The 15745-nt window shown below is 38.4% G+C and overlaps 3 protein-coding genes across 4 annotated transcripts in view; 2 read left to right on the forward strand and 1 right to left on the reverse strand.

Annotated features, from left to right (window-relative positions):
* Positions 1-2144: 2144 nt before the first annotated feature.
* Positions 2145-3492, reverse strand: LOC108144282 (plasminogen activator inhibitor 2, macrophage-like). Its single transcript, XM_017268970.1, has 3 exons — positions 3466-3492; positions 2413-3405; positions 2145-2351 (listed from the first exon to the last, which is right to left on the reverse strand). Exons 1-3 carry the CDS (start codon positions 3470-3472, stop codon positions 2236-2238), a joined length of 1116 nt encoding a protein of 371 aa, XP_017124459.1. The 5' UTR covers positions 3473-3492; the 3' UTR covers positions 2145-2235.
* Positions 3493-5796: 2304 nt separating this feature from the next.
* LOC108144117 (serpin I2-like) lies at positions 5797-6972 on the forward strand. Its single transcript, XM_017268760.1, has one exon. It carries the CDS (start codon positions 5797-5799, stop codon positions 6970-6972), a length of 1176 nt encoding a protein of 391 aa, XP_017124249.1.
* A 7447-nt stretch (positions 6973-14419) lies between these two features.
* The window catches only part of LOC108144349 (putative polypeptide N-acetylgalactosaminyltransferase 9), a 63225-nt gene continuing 61899 nt past the window's right edge, over positions 14420-15745 (forward strand). For both annotated transcript variants that reach the window (XM_017269097.1, XM_017269098.1), the window contains exon 1: positions 14420-14862. The gene's annotated coding sequence lies outside the window, so the exon portion shown is untranslated. The remainder of the gene's footprint in view (positions 14863-15745) is intronic.

Consider the following 15745-nt stretch of genomic DNA (forward strand, 5'->3'; position numbering starts at 1 on the left):
GAACATTGTTTGACCAGATAACAACTCTGATTTTAAATATATTTTGCATGTTAGCTTTCTAAGTCTTCTTTCGTTTAAGTTTTCAATTTTCCATTAAAATTCAATAAATTAAATTAAAAGCATTAGTTACGATCACTTGAAGTTTATGTTTTATATTGTTTTGTGTTGCCATTAACTATATTTTTAAAGTTATAAAGGTTTTCTTTGGTGAAAGTAAGGGATTTTAACATTTTGCTAATGAATATTATGCGAATAGTATTATTTTATTGTTAACAAATTTTAGCATGATTTCATTATTAATGAAGTTTTTATTTATTTAAATGTTTTTCATTAAGATTTTTTTCTTTTACTTGCTTAAGTATAATTTCATATTTATAGATTATGAAATAGCATTTTAAAATGTTATGTTATTTTTAATTATTTTTCTCTGGGTGTGATTTTCCCCAGGTTTTGGCTGCTGCTTTTTCCCAATGCTAACCAACAAGGTCGTGAGGTGAGCTGTGAGCCGAGATCTGGAAGCTGGGACTATCAGCTTGGACAAACATGGGAGTACGTATGGGCTGTGTGTTCGAGTGGCAGGGGAAACTTGAGCTGTGTCAAATGTGGGTCAATCTTAAGCTAACCAAATAAACGATTTGTCCGAATCCAGAAGCAAGTCGTGCAGTAAAGAGGCCAGATGAGATTGAATTGGGCTTGAGGCTGGGAAAAATGCAGAAAGACTGAGGAAAAATGAGAAAAAAATTGTAAGAACAGATTATTTGTTATGACAACAGTTTGCGAAGAAAATGAATTGCTTTGATAACATAAAAGTTAATATTTTAAATTAAGTGAAGCACTTCGCAGTGAGAATAAAAATTTATAGTCAATAGCTATATTAAAAGGGAGCTTATGATTAATCAAAATCATTGCTACTGATGTGTCGATTGATAATGCTCATATTTTATAGACAATGTTGATAAGCTTGTATCTTTATGGGTGTTTTGGATGATTGAGAAAATAAAGTGTATTGTTGTGCTTTTTACTTTTTCGGTACAATTGCTGTATTATGAATCGAAATCATAATATATTTTACGTTTATTTTCAGCATTGTTGAATATTTTTGTATGAATATTTGATTTATTCCGACTGCCTCAATTCCGATCGCTCTTACGAACTGCAACAATTGCTGGCAACACTGCTGCACTCTTCAATTTTCATCCACTCTGCCTGGCAGCCCAATAAATCCTGGAGCCCCTCGACGTCAGCTCCAGGGCCTGGACACTCTGGATACTCTGGATATGCTGGATATTGTTCACATTCAGCTCCTCCGGGCTGACAGCATCGGAGCCCGGTTTTTTTTGCCTGCATGAATATTTCATGAATGCCACTTCTCGCAAATAAAGTTGTTTGGCAGTCACATTTTGTTGCCGCTGTGGCTGCTGATGTTCCCGATGTCGATGCCAATGCGAATGCCGTTTCCCGTGTCAATCAATTCATGCAGACAAGAGACCTCTTGACTTTGGGACATATATTCATGCCAACCTCCTCCTCCTCCTCCTTTCGCTTTAACATTACGCATACGTCGCATAAGCCGCTCGCTAAACATGCCATCAAGGGGGCGGGGCCGGGGGCGGCCAAAGCGAAACATTTTTATCGCTGTCAGGAATTCTCACAAACACAAACAGCAGCAGAAGCAGCAACAACTAAAACAGGAGCAGCAGTGGCAAACACTGTAGCCACACCAGCAACAATTCACTTTGGTCATTAGCATAAGAGGCGGGGGAATTTGCCGGCCAGCGTTGCTCTTAATTACACATTCCTAATGTGGGTCATTCCGACCCGAAACCCAAAAGACAGGCTGTGGATGATGTTTTCGCAGTAGGAGCCGGAAATTAAGATCTATCAGGGCAACGAGTCATAGATTAAATATCGTGACAATGATGTTTCAGTTGGGCGAACGTCCTTAGCTAATTAATGGCTTCATTTGGAAGCTGCGACTTTGTTTTTAAGAAATTGAATAAATTCCTTACTTAGAATAGGTGCTTTAGTTATTTGATTTGAGTTTTTTTTATTTTTAAATAAGATTAAATAGAGGGTAGTTCAAACTTATTTATTTTAATTTGTTTCCTCTTATTATTTTTCAACACTTTGGTGCTTTGGATTAGTGAGATACCAATTTGAGTAGCTTAAAAATGCCTTTTAAATGCCATTTATAAATATATTTGCCACTAGAGTTAAGAACTTGACAATAAAGTCTTACGGACCTAAAAACTCGCCACTGAAAAGAAGCTGTGTTTCGTTAAGAATTGAGAAAAAGAATGGGCGATCGGCAATGAACGTAAGCTTCTCTGGCTCTGACTTCAGTGGGGCAGCTAATAAGTAAAAATAAATACATAAATACGCTGAAAAATGTATAAATTAGACTAAACTTACAGTGCCCAATTTCAAAAGGTTCCTCGTTGATGCCGAACTCATCGATCCGAATAGATGTGGCATGCACCATGCTTGAAAGCTTAATTTTGCTCGATGTAAGTTTGCTAAAGTCAGCATTTTTCTGATGAACCCGACGAATACCCATTCCGTTGAGGGCTCTGGGCACAAGTTCGGCGCGATATTCGAACTCGATCTTGGGCATCTGCACCTCCACGAACTCCATTTTCCCTTTTTTCAATAGTTCAAGAGGATTGTATTGATTAGGAATCTCATATGATTTATTATCAATAACCTGGCGACTCAGTAGAATGAGCAGGGTAATATTGTGATTCAGCGGCAGGTGTAGCAGTTGCAATCCATCAAACTCACTGAACAGAAAGTTACCTACTATGGACATAGAATCAATGGCCACCGGGCGAATCCCGCCGTGTTTATCGAGCTGGCTATGGAAAACCCGCAATCCGGAGTTTTTGGGCTCAAAATTATGGATCCAATGAGCGGTCATGGTGGCGGTTCCAACAGAAATCAGTTCTGTATCCCAATTTATATAACGTCGCTGCAGGATGGAGGGAAAATAGGAACTCTGGTGGGTTTCTTTCAAGGCTTCATTGAACTTATACAGACTTCGTCTCGGGTAGATAAAGTCTATAAAATGAAGTGTGGCTAGATTCTCAATGGCTTTTATTCCGGAATCGAGTACTTCAGTGCCAGCTCTTAACAGCAGAGTATTCGTGTGGTTAAACCGCAAGCTTTCACTTATATTCCGAAGTGGCCGTACATATAAGCCATTGAACTCCTTATGGGTTTCACCATCTGTCAAAACTGAAAGGGTTTCGAGGGCCGTCAGCACTACGGGATGGCAGATGAGAACGCCAGGTGGAATGTGTTTTGGACCCGATACCCATTTGTATATAAGTTGGTTAGTTAAGCTGGGGCTCGATATGCCACCACCCAGAAATAAAAGCAGTACGATAAGTTTCAACCATTGGGGATCTGAAATAAAGTTGATCTAAAATAATTGTCTTATCAATAGCTTATTTATATTTTAGTTACATTTCATTTTCTGCCTTCTAGGTTTGCTTCATATGATATTTTGTTGTAAACTAGTTTTTGTTTTGTAGATTAAGTAAGTAGTGAAATTAGTTACACTTTTATCCTCGATATTATAAAAAGCTTAGCTAATCGCTTTAAAATTGGCGTTTATTTATTAAAAATATAGAGATTAGATACATAGTTTTGCTCCTATTTAAATAAGTTACTTAGAATGTTTTTCTCTGATTGTCTATTAAATTTGAGTCAAAGCGTTTAAAGTCAAACTAAATTTTAGGGGTTCATGGATAATTAAATAAATTTTATAAGCTATTGCTATATTGATATTATCAGGGCTTAGCTAATCGCTATTAAATTGCACTTATTTTATTTGAAACATAGAGCAAACTAAAGTGTTTAAAGTCCAAGTTATTAATTCTGTTGGCATATTTAACCTTTTCCAAGGGATACTAAATCATCTAGCTGTTTCGGAAAAGCTTCATCTTAGTGCACTTCATTAACGCCATATAAATGGATCTTGGCTTGAGAAACGACTTGAACTCTGAACCCGCGGTTCTCAAAATTCAGACTCCGACGAACGCGAAATTAATTAACGTTGCTGCAAACTTTGGCCACTACAATCTTTTGTCATAGTTTTCCACTCGTTCCATTTGGTGACCCGCCTGCAACTTCGTTTCCACTCCTCGTCTTAAGTTTTTCACAACGGAAAAATGTCACGCAAATAAGAAAAGCAACGTTTTCCGCAGAGGGGTGCAGGGTTAAAAGCGTCCAGTGGAGTGGGCAAACAAAACTTAAAACTGGCTGGCAGCCATTTTGTGCAAAGTGTTTCAGTTTCGGTCCGATCCACTGCATCCTCTTATCCTTCCATTTTTCCGAGAAACAAGAGTTCCCCGAGGACAGTCGTTCATTTTGGCCTTTTTGTTTTGTCTCACAAAAAGCGGAAAAGCGGGCAGGAAAATCCTTCGCATTTGTTTTTCTTCCGCTGGACCTTCACTTCCTTGGAAGAAAACGCAGAGCCCTTTAATTATTTGTTACCCACTGTCCAGAGCAAGGTTTTAAGCGCACAATTAAATGTTTAAGTGCGACCGAAAAGAAAAATCAAGGAAAGGGAACAAATTTCCCAAGGCATAAATCGTGGGACTTACATTGCAAGCAATGCAATTGGAGCAATTGCTGCGTTTCATTTGTTTCACCCGCGTGTTTGTTTCCCTGTTTGTTTGTTTGTTTGTAGCTGTGTGTTTGCCGCCGAAATTGAATTTCTCTCTTGCTGAGCGGAAAACAATAAACAAGCCAAGTGAAAAGGCGACGGAGCGCAGCGGAGAGAAAGAGAAAGGGAGAAAGATGAATGACCCAACAGGAAGAGCGAGCGAGAGGAAAGATGCCGGCGGAAGGAAAGCCAAGGTAACCAAGTTGCGTATACGCCACGTTGCTCTCGAGCTGACTTTTGTTGTATGCAGCTCTTTGCGAAAGGGCTTAGTTGATTTGATTAGCGGCGTGGAGAAAAATTAAAATATTGCAGAGCTTCACAAAGTTTTAATGGAAACATAGATTTGATTTTTATTTAAATCAAGGAAAAACAATTGCGAAATTATATAAAATATACAACTAGTTTATGACAAAAAGATTTGTAAGTTAAGTTTATTAAGTTTATGTACAATAAATTGAAGTTCAATTTTGAATTTTGTTTAAGGCTGGTAATGATACATAATAATAAGTACTTGCTTTAATTCTACCATATACTTGTATTAACAGAAATGTTTAAAATATGTTTATTTGCCTTTTATATTTTTTCTTTGCATATTTGTATAGTATTTTTAATATTAAATATTAAATTTTAATATTAAACTTTTTAAGACCATTATTATAACACTTAACACGCTTATCTTTATACCTTTTTCTTAAAAATATCTGAAGAATAGAGTTTCATCCAATAAATGGCTTTGAAGTATTTTAACTCGGGCTTTCAGGGTATCTCAAAAGTCACCTTAGCCAAAATATTTGGTATTACCCTTTTCCCGAGGGCTTTTTGCCCGCCTGGTGTCGCTTTTCTTGGCACATTGTTTGGCCGAAACGGAAGGAAACACTTTCATTATCACTTTGGCGCTGCAAATTTATGGAGTCAGCCGAGCGAAGTCGCGACTCCTGGGAGGCGGAGGCCAACTCACGTATCCCTCGATATCGCAGGGCGAGGAGCGTGCAAAATGTAAAGTAAAGCGGAAAACGATAAAGGCATTACCACCGCGAACGGTTGTGCAATCCCCCTGACCAATCGATGTCGACTGATGTGTGGGGAGTCAGTGTCTGGCCGGGATTACGGGCAGTTCATGACGAGCCATGGCGGCTTTTGTTGGCTTACTATCTTTGCTCCTTTTTTTCGGGGCTATCCTGGCTGAAGAAGCCGACGAGGTTGAGGAAACGCCCGAGGCCAGAAGGAAATGGGGTGGGCGGTATGGAGATTACAACTTTGCCGGATTACTATATAACCATGTTGCGTCTACGTTGAATGGCAACCGGGAATTTTTGATCTCACCACTGGGGGTTTCACAAGCCCTGGGATTGCTTCTCTTCGCGGTGGGTCCAAAATCGGCGGCCGAAATCGATGGCCTTTTATACCCAAAAGGGGCGAATGCAAGTGGCTTGCGACCTCGTCATCTTCTGCAGAGTGGTAAACTGACGTACGCGACAGTGGCTTCGTTGCGACCGGATGTCTATATAGATCCCGGCTTCCTAAGGGATGCTGCTGAACTGGATTCCTACGTTTACAGGACCCACTTTGCACGACGGGACCTAAAGTCCTTGAACACTTTTCTCAAATCGAAGTCCCAGGGAATTGACGTCAACCTACAATACTTACTGGACGATTATTATCCTGCGAATCGCCTGCTATTTTTCAATGTCTTGGACTTTGAGGCGCAGTTTAGGTATGGCTTTAATATTGAAAAGCGAGCTTTGGTGGCCACAAGGACCTTGGCTTGGCATGGACACATTCCGGAGTTAAGAAGTCGAGTCTTGGGACTTCCTTTAAAGGAATCTAGTGCCCTGCTGCTGATCCTGCTACCCATTCGTAAGGCAAAAGTGCAGATGGTTGAGCGTAGACTAAGCACAGTGGATGTGCGAAAGCTACGCAGCCGATTGAAAATAACCCTGATGAACATCAGCCTGCCCAAGGTTGAGATACGGCAGCTCCTCCAGTTGCGAGAACCTCTGAGAAAAGCTGGAATAACCACAGTCTTCAACAAGACCAGCGCCGATCTCAATGCCTTCAGAACGGAGCTGCCATTGGATGACGTTATAGTTTTCACGAAAATCAACATCTTTAGTCAAGGCATCAATGCGGGCACTTCGAATACCACCAAAAGCGAGCAAATTGCCCAGCAGGAGACGGATAACGAGCGAGCATTCGTCAGTGAGGAGAAACCCCTGCAGTTCGAGGCTCTGAGACCGTTTATTTATGCGGTCGTGGATTCGCGACATGTCTACCTAATGGGTCGCCATTTCCCGACTTTGTGATTGTAAGCTCGGAAAATCGTGAAATTAACTCAGAATGCAATAAATAAATTAACAGTTTACTGTAATGGTCGTTGTATATTGGCACGAAAGCACTAATCTATTTTGTTATTTCTAAACTGAAATGGAAACTTCGGCCGGTAGTAATAAACAGTATTGGATTTGTCGCATAAGTTACAAGGTAATTGCAAAAATAAGTACTTGGATAAGTTATAAGATTCATTTTTCATGAGTTTAGTTAAGGTAAAATATGAAAAAAAGGTGTAAGAAAAACAAATTATATCTTGCATATGCGATGAAATTAACTTATCTTCAAGCTGCAGTGAAATTATGCCATTTTTTATAAGCACATTTGCGAAAATAATACAAAATTAAATTTTTAGGTATTAAGCTTACTTGATAACAGAAATAAATAAAAATAAAATACTGCTTTTAATCGTAGTAAACTAATTAATAATATTATTTAACTAGGCTGGATGAGTTTCACTAATCGAATACTACATTATTTTCTTTCTTTGTTATTCATTTTATCATTTCTTTTAGCCGTCAATTCAATTAAGTTTATACGTTCCTTAGACGATTAAATCACTTGATCAGATAAACCACCATTATTTTTATACATTAGCTCTTAACGTTTTTGTGTTTTTCTAGTTTTTCTTATATTTTTCATTCCCTTATTCACTTCAGTGGGTTTTTCTTGGCCCACTCTGTCGGTGGTCAGCTATAACAATTTGCGAAAATTAGCCAAGGTGTTTTATGGTCATCACCATCGACTCACCCGCTCTCTCTCTTTGTAGGAAAACAGTCATCGGATGAAGGAGCCGTGGCACTTCGAAGTTGATTGTTGTCCGGCAATGTGAAAATGTTTACTTTTTCTTCGGCTTGCTTTTCCAACACTCTCTGCCACTCGTTTGGCTGCCTTAGGGGGCTTTTTAATTGAGGTCTAAGCTGTAATTAAGCAGCTCGGCCTTTTGCCATGTGCTCTAATTCTATTTTTGCAGTTTAATGAAGTCCTTGGCTGCAGAACGTTCCTCTGTTCCTCCGCTCGTCGGCTCGTCGTTCGTCGGTCGTCCTCTCGTTACCTGTCACCTGGGCAAATTGGCTGGCATTATTCATTCACTGTCCTTTAAAGCTCTGGCCCAGGCAGACGATATAGCCTGCCAGCCGGTCGTTGTTCTGACCCGGCTTAAATGCCAATATATCACTGGCTAACAACGCCGCCTGTCCGGTAAATTTGTGAGCAAGATTATAGGTGAGGATTTCTAAAAGCTAAAATTAAAAGAACTTGTTTGGCTATTACTCATTCAATTAATCAACTATTAACAACTGTTGAGTAATTAATAGCTAAAAACTTTATGTTCATAAACTTTTAAGTTTGCAAAACTAATTCCTGTAAATATAATAAAAATTTTATATATATTAATGCCAAATTAAATTGCAGAAAAATGTATATTTATTTTTCTTTTTTCAAGGACATGGTAGAACACTAATATTTTCACCACCACTGTTTAAAGATACCTGCAGTGTGTTAGCGCTGTGGAGTATAACATGCATCACACACACCCACATGTCTTCAGAGGATACTAATTATGATTGCGGTGGCATGGCAAGGACATTGAAGCCTCTGTTCGTCCTTGCACCTGCATCAGCCAGATGAGTAAATAGTGTGTGTGTGTGTGAGCATAAGCCGATGTTTGTGAATGGAGAAGCTTTAAAAGCAGCCACACAACTCCAATAAATGGCGTCCGAAGTGAAAGGATATACATACCTTCTTTGATGGGATTGAAGCTTTGGCTGGAAGAGAAATGTTCCAGCAGCTCTCCTTAATCTTCTTTATCGCTGGCTAATTAAATTGTGCTCTCTCTCTCTCAAGTTTTTGGCTAGCTTTTTGGAATTTTTTCAGTTGCCTTTTCATAGATTTTTGGGGAAGAAAACTGCACTTGCTTAGTTTTAATTAAATAAAGATATATACAACAAGGTTGCATAAAATAGTTGTGCTTTAAGAACTTCCATAGTTTAATTTAATTTATATATTTACTAGTTTACTGACATTTTTGATTAAAAAATTAACTTAATAGAATTTTACCATGGTTAATGGCCCCAGTTTACCTTCGATTATTGAATTTTGATCAGCATACCCCTTCATTGGGAAAATCCAATTTACCCCGACGAAATTAAGCTTTATCCTTTGTGTTCTTGGCAGCAGTTCAAACGCCCCCAATCGACCACCCCCTGGGTATTTCAATTTAACTTGGTTACAAATCGCAAGCCCCGTCCTCAGCCCTTTTGCTATTCAATAAAGAACTCAGCCCCAGAGCCGGAGACCATCATAAATTCTCGTCATTCTCAGCTGCACCTTTGGGCGAATACATCTTACCATTTACCCGACATTTTCCCCCTTTCCTTCATCTTTTCACCGCAGAACACCTGTACTGCCACGCCCCGTTCCTGGGGCCATTTGTCAGGAAAAGGTGGGGGGGGGGATTTGGCAGGGGCATCCAAATAGGAATAGCTGCCAAGTCATGTCACTGCCTGCTCATCTACATACACGCAGAGATCCTGCGCCAGGATACGAGGGGAAAAACTCGTATGCGAAAATACCTTCGTGACTCCGTGCCAAGTTGTACGTGTTCGGGGTACCCCCTTTCCTTCCCAAATTTTCCCCCATTCGCGAGTTATATTTACTGTTTTTCAAATTGCACTTTGCAACTTTTGGCTGCCAGCGCTATTTTTCCCAGATCCGGACTTTTTTGCCCCCATGTGTTTATGGCTTCTTAATTGTGTGTTGCAGCCAAAAACTTTTTCCTTTATGACCTATGGTTTTGGCCTTTTTTCCCCGACATTGACAGTTTATGTTAATCTCGGGCTGCAGTAAAAACCCGTAATCAGGTTGATATTAATATTGATTAATTACCCGTCATGTTTGCACATATTCCTACCATAAATATTGTTTTTAAAAATAATTAAAATGTTTTTACACATTCAAAGCCTGATTGGTGGGCATAATTAAGCAGCTTAATTGAGCATGAATTGAATGAACGCAACTATTGGTGGAATGATTAACTGCGATAAAAACGCACACTATGTGCAAATGGATTAATTATGTAAATACAAAATAGGAAATGTAATCCATCTTGGTTTATTTTTTAGTAAATAAATATTACTTTTATTATCTGAAATCATTTAATAGCGCTGCAATAATTTATTGGTTTATAAATAAGAAACGTATAAAGTCAAAATTAATAAATTCTTAACATTTACACAGCTGCCTGATTACCAAATTTACATAATTGTTTTTTAATTAATATATTTCTTATAGAGCTCCCATTAAGGTATAGTTAATATTATATATTGTTTAATTTATTATTCTAAGTAATTTATGTTTTTAAGCCGTTTATAACATTAGTTCTTAATATTCAACTTTTGCCCTTACATACTTATATTTGAATAATTAAGCCCGAGCTCTTTGGAAACGTTTGAAGCTCCTCAGCTTAATTGCGAGCCTGTAGTTTAATACCCATAAGGATCAAATCGCTTTGCAGTCTTGTTTGTGCTGGAATTTTAATTGGTAGCAAAATCAATAATCAGCAATGCGGCATAAACTATTTATGTGTGTCAAACCAATTGCCAATCCTCCCTCCCCCAAAGCTAAAGTCCCTAAACTAACACAAACACCAAACTAACACACACAACTTCCGCTAACTCACACCAGTGAAAACAAAACTGAACTTGAGTCAGGAGTTATGGCAGGCAAATTGACTTGAGGAAATTTTTGCTCCAAAGTATGCAACGATTTTTCGACACTCCATTTGTGTTTGTGTGTGTGTTTTTTGGTGTTTTCCGTTGAATTTTCGTATGTATTTGGGGGATTTTCGGAGGGGGAGGTGTGGAAGGGGGTGTGTCTGCAAGCTAAGCCGAGTCAAAATCTAATTGGATTTGTGCTCACTCAATGAACTGCAAACGAAAAAGTGTTTTATATGATTATTCCACTGGGAGCCTCCGGGGACCCGAGAAATGAACATTTTTATTTCCATTTTGCACTTTCCATAGTCCATTAAACCAAAGTGCAAGTGCTTGCAAAATATGACCCAGACGTCCATACGGAGAAAAAAACTTTGAAATGTAGTTTAGGATGAAAAAACTACATTTTGTTTGAAAATCAATATATAATTTTCATTTGATTAACCGTTATTAAAGGAGTTTAGATAATATATATTTTATTTACCTAAAAAGTTGAAAAATCAATGCATTGAACATTTATGAATTATTATATTGCAATTGTTAAATAACAGTTTTCAATAGAAGCATACTAATTAATTAATAATACTAATTAAATAAGTTTATTTAACAATATCCATTGTGAATGCATTATTTAGAACTAGTTCTTAAGTTTTTGTGCCAGTGTATCTATAGAAATATGTTTTTTATATGCCGCTTGTTGTTCAGCTTTTATTGAGCACTCTTTTAATGGCGACAAAATATTTGCCACGCGACATTTCCAGCAATTAGGTGTAAAAACACGTAGCCAAGAATGGCGAACGGAATACCAGGGCATACTTCGGAATCGAGGGTTTATCATAGCGAAAATCGGCGGCAGCTGAGGCGAAACAAAAAAAAAATTAAAAAGGGAGCACCAGCACCAGCAGCGCCAGCTATCTTTAATGAGACGGAAAGCGAGCGCCAATCGCAGCAATTAAAATTAATTACAGTATTTGTCAGCTTAGCCGGGCTAACTAACTAACTGGCCACCAAGTAAACTCGCCTTAAACCTGGAATTAAACCGAAACCTGGCCAGGATCCATTCACAACCGGCGCGGGGAGTTGGGAGTGTGGGAGAACTGCTTTGATTGCAATCGCGATCGTTAATTAAATGTCGAAAGGAATGTTGTTGGTGTTGCAGCTTGTGTTTGTGTTTGCAGATATTGCAGATGTTGTTGCTGTTGTTGTTGTGGTTGTTGTTGTTGCTGCCTCCTGTGCGTAAAGATCAGCCAACATGGATAAGGGCCAAGCTGCTCTTGCCGCTGGCTATTTATATCTGCAGCACGTTGTTGCACGCAATGCGATGTACATATAGCCAAAGTTGCTGTTGCAGCTTTTTCGATGTTGCTGCTGTTGCAGCAAATGCTGCTGTTGCTGTTGCTGCTGCTGGTGCAGTTGCTGCTGCGGGCATTATCGCCCTTGATCTTGGCTAAATCGAAATCGCCGGCGTTGCGTGAAGTGTTGCAAATGAGTTTTTGTCTGGGGCGTGCATTGCATTTTCAATTGGTCGGCAAATTGCCAGCGCCAACAAAAACAGCCATCAAATCGAAATCACAGGTGGCACAGCTGTATTGAAATTATTATGCCAGTGATTTGGGAAATGGACACTTTAAAAAGTTATAGACATAAAGTACAGATGGCTTTATTAACTTAAATGGTTTAAAATTCATTAACAAATTTCAAGCACGTGAAACAAAATTTAAGTTTCTTCCTATAAATAGCTAATATCCAAAACGACTTGTAAAATATTAATCAATTTTGTTTTTTTAACACAGTTATCCGAAAGTTGACTGTTATTATTATAAAACAAATTCCTAAAGGAGTACCATTTTTATTTTGGGCTTAAATTAACAAAGTTTTGAATTTTAAAAGTGTTTTCCTATAAATCATCCAAAATTAAGAAACAGCGAATATGCTATCTATAAAGATGTAGCTTAACATACATAAAAAACTTATTTATGAAATGGTCAATTCTCTAGTAAACGTTTTTAATACCACGCTCTCTGATAAACAGTTGAAAAATATTTATACTTGATATATAAAGCTCATATGCACTTATATATATATATTGCCAACATTTGTAAGGCAATGCCTTGTGTGTACATGACCAAATGCAGTTGTATAAACAGAAACTTGAGCTATCAATAGATGACAACAAACAGTGGAAAACTTGAGACTCGTTTTGGGGCCAAGAAAACTTTTTCGCTGCATAGGGAAAACTAATGAAAAATGCAGCGCAGAGCAAAAAAATGTTGATTGGTGTCGTCCTCCCAATTCTCTCCATTGCCCTGTTTGGTTTTTTCGCTCCCCAAAACTTGGCCATGTTTCAATTGAAAGAGCCAAACAAAACCAATGAAAAGTCCATAACGAACGGCGGGCGGAAAATGCGGGAAATGCGGGAAAGGGGGGGTAGTGCCAAAGCGAAGCAATTGAAAAACAGCTTCCGTCGGTGTTGCAAATTGTCAATTTCGTGGTCGCTTTTTTTGCACTCGTCAATGGCTGTGTCAAATGCACAGAAAGTTGTTAACCGAAAGTCGATGAACAACTTCAAACTTCTGACAAACTTTAATTAATATTCGGGCTTAATCTGAAAGCGTTTCCATTGAATGTGCAAATCAAAAGATTGCAGCGGCAACTCCCCCCCAGAAAAGCAACAACAATGGAAGCAACTCCAATATGCAAATGAGCCACGTGCATTCAGATGGCCAACGACAAGTGCAGCGGTCAACAAGTTCGAGTTGCAGCTCGAGTTGCAGTTCGTGTTGCCAGCCGGCTTAAATAAGGCGAACTTGTTCGGTAGTTCGATGTTGCCACAGTGATGAGCAATTGATTCATGAAAATAGCTAATAATGTAGTAGAACTAAGTTCCAAAACACATTGTGCTCCAAAGATGAAATTCTGTATCAATTTGGTTTCGATACTTGTGGTATCACTTTGATGTTCTCGAAAAGAGAAAGAAAATGAATAATTATAATTTGTATTATAAATTTACCATTACTCAGTGCTTAAAATTAAACGAGTTTGTTGACTTGTGAAAGTCAAATTGATACTGGCATTCTAAAATTATTTTCAGAATTCTATAGGAAATTCCCGGTTAAGAATTTTATAGAAATTTTTTATTTTATACATTTTTGTTTAGGAATTTGTATTGCTAGTTTCTTATATTTAAAAATATATAGGCTTAAGGCTTAAGTCCTTGCCCAATTTGTTTCCATTTTTACTATGGTCAATGAGTGATGCCAGCAAACATTGCAGAGATTTCATAATGTCAGTCCCAGTTGATTGCCAACTGTCTTCGCAGGCATTAGTCTCATTAAGAACCGAGACCTTCTGTGAAACTCTTATCCAATTCCCCTCCCTCGTGTCCATTAGGGTGGACCGCTCTTGGATTCCCCTATTTCAAATTCCATACTCCACATACACCATTTGCCGAATACGGGCTCATTTGTCATTCACAGACTAACAACAATGTCGGGGTGGGCAACAACAAAGGCCCTTTCTGTGTGTGTTGGCTTATCAGCGAGTGTTTATCAGAAGGAAAGAAGTGACCCATACGCCCACTCCCCTTTCGCCACCCGCACCCTACCATCGAACATGCAACTCGAACATCGAACTTCGAACATGTTACGAGCCACTGTTGCCGGCTAAAACCCCACGGAAAACCTTTATTCTTCGGTTCAAATTTAGTCGATTTTTGACCGTTGAATTAGCAGGTTGCGGTCGGTCTGTAAGTGTGAGTGAGGGAGAGCGCGCGTGCTAAAGTGAATCCGTTGCATTTCTCTTCCTCTTCCACTCTTCGCACCTACGCAGGTGTGTGTGCGAGTGTGTGTGTGAAAAAACGAATCCACAACAACACAAATCACAATCAGCTGTGAAGTTTCTTTCAATGTGTGAAATAAATACGCAAAAGGCTAATAAAGCAAAAATTACAAAATAAATAGTGTGAAATTTCCACACACATATTAAAGCATGCTAATCGAAATAGCTCAAAGCAACTGAGTGAAATCAAAATATCAAAAAAACACAACACACAACCGCGAAGGGGTATATTTTTAGAGAAATTCACTGGCGGAATAAGAACTTGGGAAATTTTGACAGCAGAATCAAGGAGCAAAGCGGAGAGCAGAAAGCGGGGTAAGTTTGTATAGAAATAACGGAAAGGAGAGCTTGGCAATTGTTGTAACACGCGATAGGGCGGCATGCCATCTCATTTCCACTCACTTCGCACCTGCTTCTCCCCCTTCCCCACCCACTGGCGCCATCTCTTTTTCGCCTGACAGCAGATCAAACAAAACATTCATGTTTGTTGTTGTGTTGTTTGTTTGCTGACTTGGTGTGCGTGCACCGTTAACTTGGACTGACATTTTACAATGCTGCCTCTTCTTTCGCCACCTCTTGTTCTTCGTCTTGTCTTAGCCTTAGTACAAGTCTGCCCATCAACTCTCTTACTCATTTTTAGCGAGCTTTCGACTTTGTCTGAGTGCTGAAGACAAAAACAATACAAAACATAAATATGCATTCCGTCTAGGATAGTTGCACACAGAAAAAAATATCTAAAGTTTGCTTTATTTTAGATTGAAAGTCTTAAATTTATATATAACAAACATCAAATAATCTCTTTTGGGAAGGTTTTTTCTTTTATACAAAATTTTTATATTAAAGATATACGGATTTACTATTTAAGACTTAAATTCAGAATATGATCGTCTTACTATTGTAAAACTAATGTGACTTGTGATTACTAAAAAATTGTATTGGAAGAGTTCTTCTTTCTTAAAAAAGTTATTTTGAAACCAAAATTGTGACCTGTGATTTCCAAAATTCCCAACTTCCATTCTTAATCCATTTTACAAAAGCTTTAGTTATCTTGAGTTAAAATTGTGGTTTTGAGTGTGGCTTACAATGTTTGATTTTTTCATTTTCTTAGAGTATCGAAAGTTCATTCTTTACTATACAAAAAAAATGTGTTTTTGCTTGCAAATTACTTTTTATTGGCAATTTCCTTGACTTTGCCGCG

This window comes from Drosophila elegans, unplaced genomic scaffold (genome assembly GCF_018152505.1).
Source record: "Drosophila elegans isolate 14027-0461.03 unplaced genomic scaffold, ASM1815250v1 contig_183, whole genome shotgun sequence".
Taxonomy (NCBI): domain Eukaryota; kingdom Metazoa; phylum Arthropoda; class Insecta; order Diptera; family Drosophilidae; genus Drosophila; species Drosophila elegans.

Coding starts and splice junctions, on each gene's coding strand:
- LOC108144282 (XM_017268970.1), bottom strand. Junction 2,352..2,412: donor ACCTTTTGAAATTGGGCACT/GTAAGTTTAGTC, acceptor TTTACTTATTAG/CTGCCCCACTGAAGTCAGAG.
- LOC108144117 (XM_017268760.1), top strand. CDS start 5,797: ATGGCGGCTTTTGTTGGCTTACTATCTTTGCTCCTTTTTTTCGGGGCT.